Genomic DNA, 20,390 nt, shown 5'->3' with positions numbered 1-20,390 from the left:
CAACATGAACAGTATCTTGTGCTGTGCTAATGATACATGCCCTGGGAACCCTGAACAGGGCGGAAAGGCAGTATAAAATGTTTTTTAATAAATAAAACATCCAGTGACCATAATTTCCTTTCCCAAAAGCTGTGAAAGCATTTCACACATCAGAAATATTTTGTATTCACTTGCACGTGAAATCACCTGGTTCACCTTGTTTTGTATATGAGGTATAACTGATTTGTAAGGTGCAGCTTGAGTAATGTAACATTGTGCTGGAGTGCAGGGGCTGGCTTCAATCTGTACCATGCAAAAGAAAGTCTCAGAATGTTAAAACATTTTCACAATATGATCTGCAAACCACCCAACTTAGTGTAAGTGGAACTTAATTTCACATGTGTTTGAATCTGTGTTGTTTCCATCTGTGGAATTTATATTTTAGTCCATTTACTTTAAAATTTAATTCCACCCCAGTAAAGTATCAGAATGCCCGTTCACATAGGATTCTTGCTAAGATTCCTAGTGTATATTGTCTTAATTCAAACTGCACTTCTCAAGTGACAGGTTTTATCCTACATGATTGTTGCCCTGTAGGAAAAGTGGCATATATAAAACAGTTCTTTGATTGCTAAAGCAATTCTCAGTTACACTGCCTAGATTGCACAATTCACTCGGTTACTTAGGTGATATTTACTTGTACAGAGGGAGTGTTCACATCAAAGGGAAGATAGCCAACATTCAGGCTAGCAAGAAACAAAGTCTTAGGTTGTCCTAAAATTGCCTTTAAAAAAACACACAAAAAGCAGCATTTGAAGAACACGGAAATATTATGAAATGAGCAAAATCTAGTCTCTGAAACACAGGATTTACCATTCATGTGTTAAAAATGCTTGGCTATTAAAAATACAGTAAAAAAGGCATCCAGAGACCACTGCAAGTCAGAACAAACACCAAGGAATATGCCATCCCGTCAGATCAGACCTCCGCCATCAGAGGTGAGAAATAATTGTAGAAAATATATGTCATTTTAAAATTAAATATATACTATGCTGTAATATTTTCTGTTGTTGACTGGTGAAGAATAGTACTTACATAAAGAAGATCTTTAATTTTCTCTACATAATTTTACTGTCAGTAGTAGGAATCAAAATATTTGCAAGTTTAATTGTATTTGGATAGATTAAGGCCTATTATGCGCTTATTAATTCACGCTTTAGATTCAGTTCATTCATTTTAATTTCCTGTGCAGCATTTTTTGTTGTGCACTTCTGCATACCCTGCCTGTTTTTCTTTATTCTGCTAGGGGCAGGATTTGCCCATTCACTGAGAATTTGCCTTTTCTTGCCCCAGTTCGTGCTGAATCCCATGAGGTGCAGCTTGAAGGAGTTCCTCTTTTTTAAAAAAATTAGCATGGAAAGATCAATCGCAGTTGTGCAAATCTTAGTGGGTGGGATTTTTCAGTTGCTCTGTCATTTCCTATTCTCTCTTCCTTCTCTTTTTAATGATAATATTTATTTATTTATTGAAACATGAAAATATAACAATATGTGAACAGTTAAAAATAAGAACAGAGAACAAACAATTATAGTTCTAAATTGCCCTCTGTTGCCCCTCCCCCCTCTTCTTCTTGCTTTAATCTGTCTGGTTTAAAGGCCATCTTGCTTCCATTTTGGAGTGATTATCTTTGTTAGTTCTCATAAACTTGGTATATTCACGAATATTAAAAATTATTTTTGTCCTATATATGTATTAACAGTAGAGCCAAACATCAATAGATCCATGCATCTAGACATGAAATTTCCACTTGTTTGATCTGTATTTACTACCAGCAGAATGACCATCTCCCCACCCCCATCCCTGACTTACATAGATAAGCTATGTCCCCTTGTTTTCAGTATACCTCCATATTGGCTACTGGAATTTTCTTTGGTTTGTGCTCAGAACCATCGATGGTGTGATGGTTGAGGCTCCTGCGGACCTCCCCCCCTCCCTCCCCAAGCAGTTGTGGCGTAGTGGTTAAGAGCAGGTATACTCTAATCTGGAGGAACCAGGTTTGATTCCCTGCTCTGCTGCTTGCGCTGTGGAGGTTTATCTGGGGAATTCAGATTAGCCTGTGCACTCCCAATGCACGCCAGCTGGGTGACCTTGGGATAGTCATAGTTCTTCTGAGCTCTCTCAGCCCCACCTACCTCACAGGGTTTTTGTTGTAGGGGGGAAGGGAAGGGAGTTTGTGAGCCCCCCTGAGTCTCCTTACATGAGAGAAAGTGGGGATATAAATCCAACTCTTCTTCTTCAGTACTCATGCCAATCCTGTAGTTAACTGTGTCACAGCCCCCCCCCCAGCTGAGCCAGGCTAGCACAGCTGCCCCCCTTGGCCCCCCAGCACTCTCCCTGGGGGCTCATAGGAACCCCCTGGCTTGCAGGAGAGGGACAACACAGTCCTATTCTGTCTGCCTTTTTCCCATTCAGGTTTGATGAAGGCACATACATGTCTCTCATGTTATTTTTTTTTCTACTTCTGTGAGCGACTATCCATAGACCTCATGTGAGCCATGATGGAGGGGCTGGCTGGGTCAGCAACACAAATTCCCCTGTCATGTCCCCACCTCAGAAGATGAGACAGGTGACTGGTAGCAGTGGTGACTGGCAACCACAGAAGCTCACCTGAGGTGTATGGATGAGATGAGATGTATGTGCCTATAACAAACCCTAATGGGAAAGAAGTGAACAAAATAGGATCATGTTGCCCCCTGTCCCCATCTGATCTGTGTACATTTCACATTTGCCCAGCGGTATATTGGTAGTTGCTTGCAGCAATAGCAAGAAATTAAAAAGATTCCCTGTGTCACACCTGCAAACCAGTAACAGCAACAAAATGGAGGTTGCAGGGGAATAACAATGGGGCGGGGGGGGGCAGGCAGCAAAATGGGAGGACTCTGGGATGAAAGGAAGGAATTACTCCTTTGTGGGAGGGGCAAAGGTAGGGGGGAAACCCAAAGAAGGCTTGGCACAACACGTTCTGCTTTATTTTCCCTTTACTGAGAAGGAGGGAAAAGTTCAGGTTTTCCCCACTTTCAGAAAATGAGAGGATTTCCTTTCAAGAAGCCCAGTTGCTTCAGAACAGTTGCATAACTGAAAATCTAACCCAAAGAAAAAGTCCAGCAGGAGCAGCAACAATAGAAGCTGAAATATTACTGTTCTTTGTTTTTCACAATGGTAACTGTAAGCAGAGGGTTACAGTTCCTACTCCAAGTCTGTTGAGTAGATATTTTTGCAACAGCTGCTAGCTAGGCATATGAGAGCTTCCATTATTTGCATGACTAGAGAATTACAGCGGTTCAGGTTATGTACAGACTAATTTATTTAAAGCAGCAGAAGTAGCTCTTTTTTCTTGCTGTGACATTGATTTAGCATTGCACATTTAACTATATAAATATGGAAGACAAAGCTTTTCCTAATGACACCCATTTCTCTTGCAAGTGAAATGGATAAGACCAGAAGTTGTGGACAATCTAGTCTAGAGAGAAGAGGAATTAGGAAACAAAACAAATAAACTTTATTTTATTCTCTGTTACAAAGTTGTCTTTTCTACCTCTTTTCTCAATACAGAGGGAAGAGAAAAGATAGGATGATTTAATCCCCTTTCCTTTTCCCACCCAGCCACTTAACGATTAGTGTATGCAGGTCCCACAACCCTGGGAAGGGACTTCTGGGAGGAACAGAACAGTAAAAGGATCTACAACAGTCACTGCCTTCTGCTGATGGCTGACTCAATCCAACCAATTAAAAACATATCAGTAATCCAAAAGGGGCAATAGCAGAAATGAAATAATTCATTATCTCTCAAAAAAAATGAGGACTAAATGCTTACCTAAAAAGAAAGGCATTTGGCTGCCTGAATGGACCAAGCTGCCAATGTCAACCAGTCACTTTGCTCTCTCATCCTCCTTTCACCCCCTTCCTTTTACAACTTTCTTCTCAATTTGAAGAAGCACACAACAATTTAAAATGTTACGTCCAGAAACAGAAGATTTGTTCATAGCTAATGTAAATCATATTTTCATTGAGGAGATGTGATGTGAGGAGGAACTCACAAGATTTTACCACTTAACCTCTTTGAACATGACTTGGAGGAAGACTTTCCTTCAGATACTCCTGACCTGTAAAGCCTAGGACTTTAAAGAAAAGAACTAACTACCTCAAATTTAGTCTGGAAGTATACTGGCAACTAGTCAAGTTCTTTTGGAGTTTGTGTAATATGCTTCCTGCAGCAAGTAGTCTTTTGAATTATTTTCAAGGATAAATCAATGTACAAACATATTAAAGTAGCCCAAACAAGATTAAGTGCCGATTATGCACAAGGCACCTGCTGCGCGATTGAAGGGGGGGGGGGGAGTGTCTGTCACAGCAAGATTTCTCAATCCCCACTTTCACTTTCTAGTCTCTCTGCAGCAAGCAAAACCACTTGTATCACAAATTTAATTTTGCTTCACCACCAGAGTAAGGAGATTTTCGAGGGAGCACAGCTTTGCCCCAAACGTCTTACATCCGCCCATAGCCAGCCTGTCTAGCTCCACCCTTCCCACTCCTCACACTGCTGTCCATGCCTTTCCCCTTGCCCTGTTCCATGTTGCTGGCTTCTTACTGTTTCTCTAATGCTCATTTTACTGTATCAATACAACAGAGTTGACTTTTGCAAGGAATAGCATAAGCAGGGTCTGTTTGTGGCTCCAACCCACTTCCCCCACTTCTTCCCCTGCTTCTTCCCCCCTGATGATTGGGAGAGAGAAGGGGAAAGCAAGGGAGGGAGGGGAGAATATCAGCTCTATAGTATTGGGACTACTGAGAGTAATTAGATCTGTGCCTTTAAGAGAAGTGGCACTAAGAGAACCAGGAAACAGAGGACTGTTGAGATTAGCTGTGGGGAAGGACTGGGCTGCCTCCTTGCATGTAAAGAGAGAAAACCAAGGAGACCCAACTTCAGCCCCACCATGCAGCTAAAAGGCCTAAGGTAAGTGTTCCATCAGTAATGGGTTAATGTCTATACTAAGGCATAACCAACAGCATTTTCCGCAACATGGGCACAGCCAGTATCTCAGCTCAAACCGGTAAAATGTATTTTTGAAAATAGTGTCCCCTTGAGAATCCAAGAGAAGCATGTGCAGAACCTGATTATTCAATTTCACCATTTCTCTGGTTTAGGATGAGTCATGAGATATTTCATGATGTCTAGATATAGTTTTGCATTCACTTTGTACATAATATTGGGCAGATGGGTGGTTCCAACAAAGAAGGAAATGTCTGAATGACAGAAACAACGAAAGTATCAGAGGTCTAGAAATTATTATAGGAGCATCGAAATACCAAAAAGTATCTATGCATAATTAAAAAATTGTGAAATGTAATAGACATACAAAGAATTAACACTGTAATCACAAACATGCAAGATTATATCATAATATGTCCAAAGTCAAAATAGCAACCAATAGAAACACCATCAAAAGATTCACAAGCAAATAACAATTTTAGTACAAATATTAGATACAACCTCTGGCAGTTCTATAGAACAATTTACAAACTGAAGATACCAACAGAGGACAGGATGCCAGCTAAGTTCCTGTTTCGATGTATGAATCTTTATCAATCATGAATAACCTTGCACTGGTTAATTCGGAAACCTGTTATAAGGAACTGTAGAAAAGTAATAAATTATAATCCAAATAAAACAAACCATTAATATGAACACATTGTATAGAATAAGGAACATTTATATACCAGAAAATCAAGCAAATGCATAATATGTAACGTGATATAACTTCAAAACACAATCCTATAGGAAAAATTATAAACATAACACCAGTGCAATTGAATGAAACCAATTAATTAAAAATGCACCATTATTAGGAAAAAAAACCTGACAGCAAGCTTACACTGTGGCTCCTGCCTAAAAGTCAATCTGTGTGAGTATTGCTTACACAGAAATGAGAATGCAGCTTAAAGTGGAATAAGAAAGAAAAGATGTACCTGCTGTAAATTAACAAAGTTGTGATGTGCGAGCCCAACATAGTTTTTAAAAGTAATTCAAAGCTAAAAGCGTCCTGGTGAAAGGATAGAACAGGAGGAACAGCACTGTTTCCAATCTTAATTAATCATATTGTTTAGGAACCTTTTACACTGTGAGGGGCATAGAGCTCTTGTCCAATAATGGAGGTTTAAATTAAGGTCAGGGATGCAAACAGAGAAGGCAGAAATGAGAAGCACATTCCCTCTGTGTTATATTGCTCACGTTCAGTTCAAGATGAGCAGCTTCCTTCTCACCTAGCTCCATACCTCAGTATTTAAGGCAAATTGCACAATATAGTGTTAGAACTGCTGAGGTCCAGCAGTAGGATTCAGAGCTGTAGTCATCTTGTCCCAAAGTTCAGTGGTGTTACACAGTTTTACTATAGAGGTTAATGGGGTTCAGGGAGATAATATATGGGAAAAGTCAAGCATGTGGTACAGGTTCCTCACAGTTTCCAGTTTGGATCTTCCCATTGCATATGTGTCGTTTTCCAAACCAGAAACAGCCCTGTGATGGGAGGTGCTATATGGCCTGTTGAGGGAATCCATGTTAGCATATCAGAACTTCTGTCACCACAGAGCAGAAAATAAAGTGATTAAAAATAGAGCAGTTTACACTCTTGTTGCAAAAGGGAAGCTTTCCTTTTTTAAAAAAAACCCTACAAAATATATTTCGGTGGACAATGTCAGCTGCAGGTAAGATTTTTGACTAGTTTTCTTTCTACACATTTAGCTTTTAGAACTTCATGTTTTTTATGTTCCGGAAGAAGTATGGAACTTCAAGTTGAATACAGTCCCAGTGGATATTACTAGCAAATTCTTTTCAGCTGGATTTATAAGGTGAGTTGTATCGAAGTAATAAATAGTAGGTTTTTAAAACTAGAATTTAGGTCCAACAAGGCAGAAGAATAGTTTTGTAAATTTTATTCCTCCATTCACAATCAGTTCAGATTATACTGTATTTAAGGTGGGTGTCAGTGTTGGTCTACAGTAGAAGAACAAGATTTGAGTCCAGTAGCATCATAAAGACCATAGGCTGGGAGAGTTCTGAAAAAACTGTGAAATAATGTCATTGACACTGTAGGTTTTCCAGTTCTCTATGGTTTTACAATACAGATTGGCAAAATCCGAGCGCATCAGTTATGACACTTCCTGGTTTTAGCTGGAAGTGACATTCATACTATCCTTTTTCCTATGCCTTGTCTCCAAAGTCTTCTAAGAACTCCAGTCATGTAAGAGGCAGAAGAAAGCAATTTTGCTAAGGGTTGCCAATAGGTCTTGGAAAAATGCCCTACCCCCAGTGGCATAGGGGGGGAATGGTGCCTGGGGCAAAATGGCGCCCGGGCCCAGGGACGTAGGTATAGATTTTTTATGGGTGGGTTCAGGGGTGGGGCCACACCCCACCCACACCTAGGGCATGGCCACGCCTCCCCAAGCCCCGCCCCTGGCCTATTGCTTATAAAAGCAGCTCTCCGAGGCCGGGGACAGCAGACTCCCCTGCCATGCCCTCTCCTGCCCCCCACCAGCTGGGCTCCTAGCCGGCAGCCCGCAGTTCCTTCTGCCCTCCCTCCGGGCAGAGGTATAGAGGGAAAATAAAGTCCGGTGCAAAATATGTTTAGCGACCCCCCCCCCCGGCAGCCGCTGTGATGCTGTGATACTGTGATGCTGGAATCCACCCCCAAACAGCATCACTTTCAATGGTGTTTAAACTAGAGAGCCCAAATTCTCGTTTTAAATCCAACTTAAAGGGAGAATCTGGGGTCCCTAGTTAAACAACATTGAAAGTGATGCTGTTTTGGGGTGGATTCTCCCCCACCCTGAAACAGCATCACTTTCAATGTGGCATAGTGGTTAAGAGCAGGTGCATTCTAATCTGGAGGAACCGGGTTTGATTCCCTGCTCTGCCACTTGAGGCTTATCTGGGGAATTCAGATTAGCCTGTGCACTCCCACACACGCCAGCTGGGTGACCTTGGGCTAGTCACAGTTTTTCGGAGCTCTCTCAGCCCCACCCACCTCACAGGGTGTTTGTTGTAACGGAGGAAGGGCAAGGAGATTTTAAGATCCTTTGAGTCTCCTACAGGAGAGAAAGGGGGGATATAAATCCAAACTCTTCTTCTAAACTGAGGACCTCAGATTCTCCCTTTAAATCCATGCCGAAGGGGGTGGATTTAAAAGGAGAATCAGGGGAAATTTGGGGGGTGCCTGCTGTCAGGGGTGCAATTGTTAAGCTAGAAGCACCAAACTTTCAGGGTATCTTTAGGAAACTCTCCTAATGATACAACCCAAGTTTGGTGAAGTTTGGTTCAGAGGGTCCAAAGTTATGGACCCTCAAAGGTGTAGTCCCATCTTCTATTAGCTCCCATTGAAACAATGGGGGATGGGGCACCCCCTTTGGGAGTCCATAACTTTGGACCCCCTGAACCAAACCTCACCAAACCTGGGTAGTATCATCAGGAGAGCCCTCCAAACAATCCCTGAAAGTTTGGTGCTGCTAGCCCAAACAATGCGCCCCTTGCAGGCCAAAAACTGAAAAAACACTAAAAATGTTTTTAAACCCACAAACAGAGGGGCAGAGCTTCAGACATGAAGGGGGGGGTTTGAACCCGAGAACCCTTACCTACATCCTTGCCCGGGCCCCACCCCCTGCAGCACCCCCACGTGCCTCCACTTACCTGAGTTCAACCGGCTACAAAAAGCAGCCTGGTAGGAACTACACTTCCCAGGAGACCTTGCGAGCCCCAACTCCTGCAGAGGCCTTCCTGGGGGACTCGCAAGGTCTCCTGGGAAGTGCAGTTGCTTGGCCAGGGCGGTACACGCACATCTCCCCAAGGCCCAGCCCGGGGCGTTTGTCCCCACATGTCCCTCAGTGTTTTTCCCCAGATGTCCCTGTGGCAGCTACACCACTGCCTACCCCTATGATAGAAACTTAATGCGTGGAAATGAAAGTTCAAGCTTTTTAATGGCATTGAGGTAAATAACATCACCTGGCAAATAACATACTAGTAAATGTCATTTATTAAAGGGACAGAACATTTTTTCTTCAGGCTGTTGGCAACCCTAACTTGTCTCCCTCCTGACTGTAGCCTCTGATCACATGACTACTACTCTGTGCTGGTCTTGTGACCTTGGGAATGAATTTCTCTATGGCTGGGAAAGTTTTCTGCAGTGAGTAGACAGCTCAGAAGACTGTGCGATCCAACTCATGGGTTTCCCTAAAGCCAGGGTCTCCATCCTTTTCAAGTCTTTGAGCGGGTTTTGAATTCTGACACAAGATGATGGTGGAGATGCCAGCCTCCAGGTGAGACCTGAGGATCCCCCGGAATTACAGTGCATCTCCAGACTACAGAGATCAGTTCCCCAGGAGAAAATGGATGCTTTGGAGAGTTGACTCTTATGACATTGTACCACGCTGAGGTCCTTCGTAGACTCCACCCCCAAAACTCCAAGAATTTCCCAACCTGGATCTGGCAACCCTACCTCCCCCATCATCTGCTAGAGGCCAGAGAGGACCTGGCAACCTACGTGGTAAACACAACCATAAAATGGCTGCTGCGTGAGGTGAAGCCAACGAAAAATGGGTATTAGGCAGAACCAAACACAGGGAGGAAGCTGTAGTGGAAACGAGAAATGAGGGAGAATAAGACTAACACTGTTGGCAGCTGCTGCTAAAACAATCAGATTTCCAGTGACCGATCAAAACCCTTCCTTGGCAAGAGCCCCACCCGATCCCACCCACTTTCTAAAGAGACTTGGTGGGTGCCAATAAAGGTGTAAACAGTCACCATGTTGCCTTGGGCACTATATTGGGAACCCCTGCCTTAAAGAATCCTGGGAATTACAGTCTGATCAGGTGTGGAAATTTGTCCTTTCTCTCTCCTCACAAAACTTCCATTTCTGGGACCATGTAATGACTATTAATCTAGCTTGGATCTACTGCATAGATATGCTAAGTGTTCTTGAATGTAGAATGCATTCCTCTTTTATGCTATGTCGATGTAAGATTCTATACTTTGTATAGAAGATTTATCATCACCATCTATGGCAGATTATATACAGTTCTTTTTCAATAGCTGTGCATAGTATTTCCACATAGAATGTGTGTAGAATATATTGAATATAGTTGCCTCTACAGGTTTCAGTTAAACAAGTTACCGTGTTAAGAAACTTACTCCCATCTAGTTACTGCTTCAGGACCAATGTTTTCTATACATCACAGAAACCATTAATACCATATTAGTATAATTCATTTCTGTCACTATAACAAAAAATCTAATTTAAAATGAAGAAAATCCTTGTCTTTTTCTGTTTTTTGCCTCCCTACAACAACTTAGAGGAGGTGGTTGGCTCCAAAGTGGCATTGTGTCCTGCTGCTGGGGGCTCTGGATTTGGTTGACCATCTTTTATAGCATCCCGTCTTCAAAACCTGACCCATCCAGCACCAAATGCAGTTATCTAATGTATCATTCTAGGGTTTCGCCTCATATGACCTTGAGAACACTGAGAGAGCATCTTCACGAACACCTTGGTGAAGATGCAGTTGTGAATAAGTATACTTTTCTGAAGTGTATAGGGAAAAAACTTGCATTGGTAAGTTAATTTTGTGTTTTCTGTTAAGTTTTATCAATGGTTTACAGAGAATAGCTATAGGTTGTTTATATGCTTTTGAAGATGTGATTTTTTTTGGTGGCTGAAACTATTTCAGAATGGCTAGATATACGACCAAATGATGTATGATATATAAATATGTTTTGAATAATATATTTTATCACTGTAATCTAGCAAACCTTTTTGTACAGGGACAAAACCTGTTTCTGCCTAACAGGGTATTTGTTTAATCATCCCAAGAGATAGCTTCCTCAATCCCTAATCTGCAACACAAATTGCATTTTACTTCTGGTAGGTAGTTTTTTAAGAGCAGGATTTAAATGAATATCTGCCTCATAACTATTTTGAATCACAGTTCATTTATAGCAGTTTCATTTTTATCCTGCCTTTCTCTAAGGAGAAAAGACTTGTATGCTTGATTTTAGACTCACAATTATCCTATGAGGTAGATTGCCCTAAGAAAAGGTAACAAGCTCAAAATCACCAAGTAGGTTTCATGGCTGAGTGAGGAATTCAAACTCAGCTGAGATCTGACCCTTTAACGTACCTCTGCACTATACTGACCACCCTAGAGAAAGTCTACAAGAAATGTAGAACTCTACAATGTGTCAGAACAATTTATCATCACTTTAATTCCCCATCCCCAACGGAAAGTTCCTTACATCCCTGATGGTTTGCAGGAAGCCCATATCATGGGCCTGTTCTGCTTGAGTTGAGGGTAACCACCAAATTGGGTCTGCCATGGAGGGGCTGGTGGTGCTGATTGGCAGTAAGCCTGACTGCAGAGTCTGACTGGCTGGCTCCTACTTGGTGGAGAAGGGCATTGGCACCCAGAGCAATGGTGGTGATATTGGCAGCCAGGTCTGGGGCCGGGCTGGCTTGCGAGGGGTGGGTGGGTTTGAGGCCAGTGGCTTGGGACAATCAGTAAGGGCCTTTCTGGTGGTGGGAGTCGCAACTGAGTAGCAGCGGGCAGGTGGCCAAATGTGCCACACCCACATGACCCAGGTGAGTAGCGCCTGGGTCTCGAGACCCCTCATGCCCTACTAGGTATGCCATTGGCTGGTGGGAGAACCTCCCAACAATGTAATTCTCCAAATCCCTTAAGTAATCATCAACACGCTTTTTAAAACTTGTATTTATTATCTCTTGAGGGTTTAAGCAGTCAGTCATAGACAGCTATACCTCAGGAATGCCAATTCTGCTGTCAAATGGGGTCAGCTTTGTACAATGGAATCGTTAAAAGTTCAGCAAGCAAATGCAGCCCCTGCATCTCCTGCTAAGTCAACTGAGCGAGTCTATGGCTACTCCACAACTCATTGAGAGAGCTCTGTTGGCATTGCCACAATCAGAGGGAGGCCCAGTCAGTGAGTCTTCGCTCTGCTTAGGAGGGCTCTCTTCACAGAACTATGGCAGGCAAACGATTCCAGGATATCCAGAGGATTGCAGGGCTCTGTTAACTGTCCAAACTTCTGGTCTGGTCTACCTGATGTTGGAATGATGACCCAATTGGGACTGTCAGGCTGGGGAATAAAGAGCCAGCAGGCGGGTGCTAGCTTCTCCCCTGGAAGCAGCAGCATCTGCAGCTCATCTGGTTTGGATCATTGGAGATACTCCAGCCGAGCTCAGGGCTGGTTTCTTGGACTCAGAGATGCGGGGGGAGGGAGAAGCAGGCTCCTTCTTGCACCTGGTTGGACGTGGCTCTGCCTGACCGACTACGGGCACTACTGAGGGACCACACCTGCAATGATCCATCAGGACAGACTGAATGAAGTCATATCACTACTGATGCAACAGGTCACATCATCCCTACAGCACCTGCTCAAAAAGAGAAAAAATAGGGGGGCGTGTCCAGCATGATCATCCCCCACCCAAATGAATTGTTTCCTGTGTGAACAAGATGAAACTGATTAATGTGAACAAAAACAATATTGCATAGGGAGGTATGTGGTCAAAAATCGTGGGAAACAATTTCAAGCCTCCAAGATAAACATGATATCTAAGTGCTATGTGCAGAAAAGGCTGCATTTGTTCCAGGCTACTATTAATATTGTTTCAGTCTTTTCTGTGGATTCTGAAGAAGCACATTACACAATTGTCGTACACACCCTTTCTAGCTTTATAGAAAATGCTGAAGTTGATTCATAGGGTTTTAGAGTTCATAGCAACTCCTGATAATTATATCTCTGTAAGCAGACATTTGCTGAGTTGCACAACATAGCTTTACTCAAACTACATAAAAACATATTTCTTTTTGTGCTGGGGGACCAGCTATTTTTGCAGCTACTGAAAGGAGAACCAAAGAACAAATTATGGGGAAATCATCCTAGGCAGAGTTACATTCTCACTGACTTTAATAGACTTAAAATGGTTTACCTCTGCTTAGAATTGCACTGTGAAACTGCTGGCTTTTGTAGTAAACTGAAATGCAACCTCTGGAGATTGTTGATTATTTCAGAGTAGCAATTCATATTTTCTTAGTCAAAATAATCTCATCCAACTTACTTTTTGCCTCATGAGGAAAATACAGCAGGGAAAGCACATCAGCCTACTCAGGACAGTTTTGACTGGGGAAACAGTTGAGGAGAAAGAATTCAATAACTCCTGTTCTAAGACTCTTATGGCACAGTCCAAATCCCAGAAGTGGCCAGGGACAGTGCCACCCCGCGACCTCCAGAGAGCTTTCAGGCAGCATGGAGCCATTGGCCTGGGTGGCATTTTTTAAGGATGATACTATCTTTTGATTTAACCTCAAATAGTACAAATGAATCAAAGTATTAACCAGCTAATCTGATAAATAGCTCCTTAGAAATTTTATTTATTTTATTTATTTAAAAGATATATTAAACACCATTTGGGAAAAATATCAAAGTGATATACAGCACTTCAGTAAAGCAAGTCTATTAAAGCATAGGCCAGATCCTCCAAACCACTAGCACGAGGAATTTACAGAGTTGAATGTCCTCACTGTAATGTTGCCCTAGAACTCTCCCGAAAAACAGATTCTCATAATCAGGAGACTATTGTGGACAAAATGCCATGCAGCAGTGACATGGCTATAGATTTTTTTATGGAGTGGGTTCGGGGGGTTGGGCCACACCCCCACCCACCCCTGGGGACATGGCCCCGCCCCCAGGCCTCAATGTTTATAAAAGCAGTTATCTGATGCTGGAGATGGCAGACTCCCCTGCCCCGCCCCGCCCCTACTGGCTGGGCTCCCAGCCGGCAGTCCCTTCTGCCCTCCCCTCCGGGCAGTGGTGTAGCTAGGGGAAATGGAGCCCAGTGCAAAATCTGAGTTTTGCACCCCCACCCCATGGGCGGCTGCTGTGATGCTGGAATCAACCCCCAAAAGCATCACTTTCAGTGGTGTTTAAACTAGGGAGCCCGGATTCTCCTTTTAAATCCACCTTAAAGGGAGAATCTGGGGTCCCCAGTTAAAACAACATTGAAAGTGTTGCTGTTTTGAGGTGGATTCTCCCCCACCCTGAAATAGCATCACTTTCAATGTTTAAACTGGGGACCTCAGATTCTCCCTTTAAATCCATGCTGAAGGGGGTGGATTTAAAATAAGAATCTGGGAGAAATTTAGAGGGTGCCTGCTGTCAGGGGTGCAATTGTTAAGCTAGCAGCACCAAACTCTCAGGCTATCTTTAGAAAACTCTCCTGATGATACCACCCAGGTTTGGTGAAGTTTGGTTCAGGGGGTCCAAAGTTATAGACCCTCAAAAGTGTAGCCCCCATGTTCTGTTAGCTCCCATTGGAAACAATGGGGGATGCGGGCACCCCCTTTGGGAGTCCATAACTTTGGACCCCCTGAACCAAACCTCACCAAACATTACAGTAAGCAGGAGAAAATGGGTACTTTGTTTACCAGTGTTACCTGCCACAGAGTGCCAACTTTTCATAGATCGTAGTGGACAATGTGGGAAATATCTGCTTCTCCAGCCTCCTTGCAGTTGCATTTCATAGTATCCAACCTATAAAAAGTTGCATTTCAGAGGACGCTTTGCAACTTTTTACAGGTTGGATACTATGAAATGCAACTGCAAGGAGGGGAGAGGCAAAGACATTCTGCCCAGTGGAAGTGAATTTCTTTTTTCTGTGGAAATTACTAGTAAATTCAAGCCAATAAAAGTAGCAATAGCCTTTATACAGGAAATGGGGAGAGCCAGTGTGGTGTAATGATTAAGACTAGCGAAGTCTAATCTGGAGAACTGGGGTTCCCCATTCCTCCAGATGAATCCTGCTAGTTGACCTTGGACTAGTCACAGTTCTCCAGAACTGACTCAACCCATGCAATTACAAACCACCTCCAATTGTCTTTTGCCTTGAAAACCCTCCGGGGTCCCCATATCAGCACTTTAGATACACGCAAATAAATATTCCATAGTTGCATTATACATTTTTTTCTATTTTGCAAAAAGCAAAATCATATCAGTTCAAGAGTAATAAGAAGGTTGAATGACGTATTTATTCTATTTACTCCATTTATGCCCCATGTTTTCTCTCAGGCTGATTTTGCACGTTAAAAGTGCCCTGTTGTTGGCATGGGAAATGTCTCAACGCAATGGGGAGTTCCCTACAGCACCCGGCACTGCAGTGAGATAGGTTAGACTGAGAGCGTGTAACTGACCCAAGGTCACCCAGGAAGAATGGGAGTTAGCACTTGGATCTCCTAGATCCTAGTCTAACACTCTGACAGACTGCTACATTACACTGGGTCTTTATACTAGATCCTGTAATGACTGAAGAATATTGGCAAGATGGAGCCTGGCCTTATGTATCTTTTGATTGGATACGATTATGAATTGTATGTTATTTTCTTCTCTTTCTTTTTTGTATTGTTAATTTAAAATTTGATTTTTAAAAAGTAGAATGATACTGACCAGCATGATGCTAATCTTGTTTCAGTTTCTTTTTAAAAAAATAATGTTTCTCCTGCTTTTATTACAAGGTAAAAGCCAAGCAAGAGATGGAACTGACACTTAGATCATTTGCTCCTCCATATGTATGTATATTGCTACATCACTTTTAAGAGTATACAAAAAATGCCTAACTTTTTAATCTTTTAAAATTAACGTGCTGTATTTTTCAGGCATTTCATCCAGAGCTTTATTTGTTACCTGGAATACAAAGTTTTTATTCGTCTTCACTGTCAACTCCAGAGAGACCTCCCAGTAATGCAGAATGTGAATTAGCAAATGCATTTAATCATAAACCACCTAGTCTGGCTGTTCCAGATCAAGAATTGGATCAAAATCCAGCAGTTTTGGAGACTTCCCTGAAAAATCATTTCAGTCAGACTCAAGAGAAAGGTAGTTTTTTTTAGGATAGAATGAAACTGAAAAGGAAAGTACTCTGGTTCTGTATATAAAACAGAGTCCAGAATGATAATATAATGAAATGATTTAAGAAAAACATAATTTAAAAAGAAGGAACAATGAGGTATCTAATTTGTTTTAAGAAGGAAGACGATTAAGGCTGCTTCTAATGTTCAAATTCAGGTCAAATTACAATGAATGCCAAATCATTAATTTGCTGTGAATTTTGACGATTTTCATCTATTTCTCCTCTGGTAAGAACTGAACTGCCACCATGCCTTCCAGTAGTTGGCAAACGAATGTGTGAAGGCCCATACTGTTGAATGGTCTTAAATTTTCCACCTGCTTCAGTCTTCCATTGTTTGTTACGAATTGTCACACAAAACAAGCATTTAATATACTTGATGTATAAGGAAATGGTATGCAAACTGGATTGTTGCTGTAGAGAATGACATATCTAGGTATTTAATTGGGTTCACTAGTTATGAACAGGATGTGAATAAGACCCTCCTTTCAGCAAATTATATTGGTGAAAAAAGTAATTAGCTTGAAATGTTAAACTAGTATTATGTAACATAGGGCTGCCCTGCCTAATAATTTATCAATAAAGAACTTTTTTCATGCAACATAAAGCTTTGCAATGCAACATTACTATAATAAACATGATGGTTTTGAGTCTGTAGTTTAAAGGTTACACAAATCAGACAAGTTATGATGATGCATTAATAGCAGAGGGAGTTGAAAGTCATGTTGTTGTTATCTGAATGGTCTAGGAGTTAGGAGATTTCTAGCATCACCCACAAAATCTAGGGACTCTTTCACTTATGGGCCAATTCTGCTTTGTGGCCCCATTCAGGGATTGGGGACAGAATCTGCCTGTGGGAGTGGCATGCAACCGCCTTGGTGGATTTCCCTCCACAGAGCACTTGCCTGTTGGAGAGGCAATTCCATCAGCATGCAGCTGCTGTGGCTCTCCCTGGCTCTGGACTGTGGTGCCAGCCGCAGCACCGGAGGCAGCGCTAGCCCAACGTCCCTGCCATCACCAGTGTAGTGGGGCCAGGATGGGGGTGTGGCCGGGGGAAGAGCCAACAGTAGTTGGCTTCCTTCTGGTCATTCACCACCTTATGCTAGTGGCAGGACTTCAGATTTATGGTACTTAGAAAGGTGCCATAAGTCAATTAATTCCAATGGGGGCTTCTCAGCAGTGGGGAGGTTTTTTTGCTGCCAGTGAGGGAGCAGTGGGGTGGCACAGCTGTGGCATTGTAGCCAGCAGCCTGGCCTCTTGGATGAAGTTGCCCGTCTTACAAATGCATACTATATGGCAGTTCCTAAAAGCTATTGGTTATTATTCTTGTAGTTTTTCATTATTGACTTGGATTCATCTGTTATTTCTCTGAACTTTGGTTTTGCCTAGAATATGGCAATAGAAAATCAGCTTTGTATAGAAAAGAAAGTTCTTGTCAATTAAAAGCATACACTACATAAAACGATTGATCATAATCTATAGTATACCTGAAGTATTTCAGTATATCAATATATAATATTCCCCCCTTTTTTTTGGAGAAGAAATTCATTCTAACATAGACCAACTGGAACCTCCTACAAGTTCCTATATACTGCATGATTTAAATTCTGAAGAACAGAATTCTGTTGAAAGTTCATCTTCGGTAAAAACTCCTCGAAGAAAGCCTCGCAGACAGCCCCCCGCAAAGCATGATTCTTCTAGAGAGAGTGAGAAATACAAAGTGACTGTTCCTCATGTAAATCAGAACAGCGATCAAGAGGAGACTGAAATAAATCTCACCCAACATAGGGAAAAAGGTACATTTGATTTTCTTCAGCATTATGTTCTATATTCTTTTGCATTTGCATTTGAAGTTAGCATTGAACAAATATACAGCTTTGACTTCCACTATCCCTTTTCTAAAAACCTGGCATCGGTTTCATAAATGATGAAACCTAATGCTGATTTTTCAGTTTTATCATTTCAGGTAAATCTCAGTGGGAGTCTTTAGGCAGGTTCCCAATTCTTCCTGGTCAACTAGGCTTTTTCTAAAACACTGTGTGAAGCAGAGGCTTATCAACTTTTAAAGGCACAAAGAACACAGTTTTTTCTATTCATTCATAATCAAGAATATATTATATAAATTCCATTAATATATTTATTAAACTATACATAGATAGCTATTCTCTAAAACCGTTTTAATCCTAATATATAACCTATTTAAACAAACTTTTAATACACCTTCAGCAAAATTCATTAACTCCCTGAAACATTACATCAGACCTTGTTACAAAAAGGTAACAGCTTGCACCTGGTATTTTAATCTCCTTTCCTTAGAGAAATTATCTGTCACACAGAAACAAAGGGGTGTACATCAACTGAGTTCTTTAATTATCTTGATGTGTGTATGTCTTGCCTGGCCTATGTTAAAATCAGAAAACTTTGGCCAGCCGCAAAGGCTTCTGGACCATATTTTACCTCTATTACTACAATATCTACAAAATGTGATGTTTCCTTTAAGCATTTAGCCTGCACAATCCCCAGAATCATGGTTCTGCACCAGTTCCTTTCTCGATTTCTGGATAGCTCTAAATGCATGACATCCAAATTAGGCAAATCAGAACGAGCATAAATCCTTAAATCATTATTTGAATCTGCTGCTTGAAATGGGTTTGCAAGCATGGTTTGAAACAGGGGTCCTCAGTTTGGTGACTGGGAGTGCAGTGGTGACTGTTGACATCTTTTCTGGCACACATCGAGTGTTTTTAGAAAGTGGATGGGTCCAGGGGATATTTTTGCCCAGCAAGGCTTTTGATTGGATATTGGAGATTTGATTTGCTGTGTAGATTTTTTTTTTTTGTAAATGTTGATTTGGGAACAGTTGCCACCACAACACAAGGATTTTCACTGTGTAAGTGAAGGTAAGCTGTGGCAACCATTTTGTGGCTAGCTCCGTTTCCTGCATTAGCCATTTTGTGAGAGCCATTTTGTAGCTATTCCCACCATGCTCCTTCAGAATTCCAAAGGTGCCTGCAGGTTCAAAAATGTCGGGGACCCCTGGTTTCAAGGCTAGCTAACTATGTCTGGTTTGGACTTTGTAGCAAATGGTGGTTTGCAGTAACCACCATATCATTATTTGAAATGATGATTTGAAGTAGGTTTACAAAGTACAGTTTGCAGGTTAGAGCTAACCATAGTTGCTCTATTTGGAATCTCAGCAAACTAAGACTAGAGCTCCCTGAAACTGGAGGAGGGAATTGAAACAAAACAGTGTGTGCAAACCTCTGGCACATTTACAGTTCTCCAAATAATATTTTAGAGGGTTATTTTAACCAGATTGTGTGATCCAGATAAAATACTTAAATTTTGTTTCCATAGAAGCTGACAATTTGATAAATTATTTATATATTTTATTTATTTTGAGCTTCCACTTCTCCCATTTTTTGTTCTTGCTTAATGATGCTGCTTTAGTTGTTAGATTGCTAAATATTGAATTTTGTTTGATGTAGAAGAAATCTTTTTAATGTTAGATGCAAATACAGAAAATGGAGACAATGCAAAAGGAAGACGTACTACAGGAGATTCTGGGATCCCAGAATCCTTGGAAGATAGAGATCTGGAATATTTACACAGCAAGAAAAGGTAATGAAATATTGTTTCCTGACGATATTAACTGTTCTTTAAAATCAGCTGAGAACTCTTAACATGAAAAAGTAAACGCGTAAATTAATTTTCAGGCAAATATAATTATACTTGTGAATTTGTTCTCATAACTTCTCTTCCTTCAGTGCTTCCTCAGACTACTTGTGCCTTGCCAAATTTGTCGTTAGCTCACTTCCCCACCCTGAAATAAAGAAACCTGTCATCCCAGAGTATTGTTTGCTAGACTTATTAAACGTCTCCCCAAATGTAATTAGTATTGTTAGTTTAAATGTAGTTGTTACAGTATTCTTTGATTTCATCTATAGCCAACAGCATCCTGATATTACAGAGACTGCTGCTGACATGCACGATAACCAGGTATGTTTTTCAAGGATCCAGTGAAAAACTTGAGGTGGCCAAAATGGTTATTATCATAATTCCAGTAACTTGAGCTATGTTCTTTCTGACTAAAAACTGGTACAGTAACATGGAACTAATGCTGTCTTTATTTATTAAATTAAAATATTTGTATCTCACCTTTCAACCCAATCAGGGCCACCAGCATTTCCAGCAGCTAAGGTGGAGATATATCAGTTAAAAAGGGAGAAAGAATTATTGAGAGTGCACCAGATGAAACAAAAAAGTTTTCACCAACTAGCTGAAGACTATGATAGATGTGGATAGATAAATATCCCAAGGAAGGAAATTCTAGATTTGGTGTCACAATGAAAAAGGTCCTTTCTGGGTATGCTGCCCACCTAATCACAAAATGGG

The 20,390-nt window shown here is 41.4% G+C and overlaps 1 protein-coding gene across 1 annotated transcript in view; it reads left to right on the top strand.

Moving 5' to 3' along the window:
* Positions 1–793: 793 nt before the first annotated feature.
* Positions 794–20,390, top strand: part of SPATA1 (spermatogenesis associated 1) — a 49,284-nt gene continuing 29,687 nt past the window's right edge. The window contains exons 1-9 of the mRNA XM_048497846.1: positions 794–977; positions 6,779–6,885; positions 10,517–10,634; positions 15,604–15,657; positions 15,745–15,964; positions 16,827–16,911; positions 17,655–17,791; positions 19,505–19,616; positions 19,943–19,994. Of these exons, the coding sequence (XP_048353803.1) occupies positions 942–977; positions 6,779–6,885; positions 10,517–10,634; positions 15,604–15,657; positions 15,745–15,964; positions 16,827–16,911; positions 17,655–17,791; positions 19,505–19,616; positions 19,943–19,994 (921 nt within the window). The 5' untranslated portion in view covers positions 794–941. The remainder of the gene's footprint in view (positions 978–6,778; positions 6,886–10,516; positions 10,635–15,603; positions 15,658–15,744; positions 15,965–16,826; positions 16,912–17,654; positions 17,792–19,504; positions 19,617–19,942; positions 19,995–20,390) is intronic.

This window comes from Sphaerodactylus townsendi, linkage group LG05 (assembly GCF_021028975.2).
Source record: "Sphaerodactylus townsendi isolate TG3544 linkage group LG05, MPM_Stown_v2.3, whole genome shotgun sequence".
Taxonomy (NCBI): Eukaryota; Metazoa; Chordata; class Lepidosauria; order Squamata; family Sphaerodactylidae; genus Sphaerodactylus; species Sphaerodactylus townsendi.
This window is presented reverse-complemented; position numbering and strand designations above follow the sequence as displayed.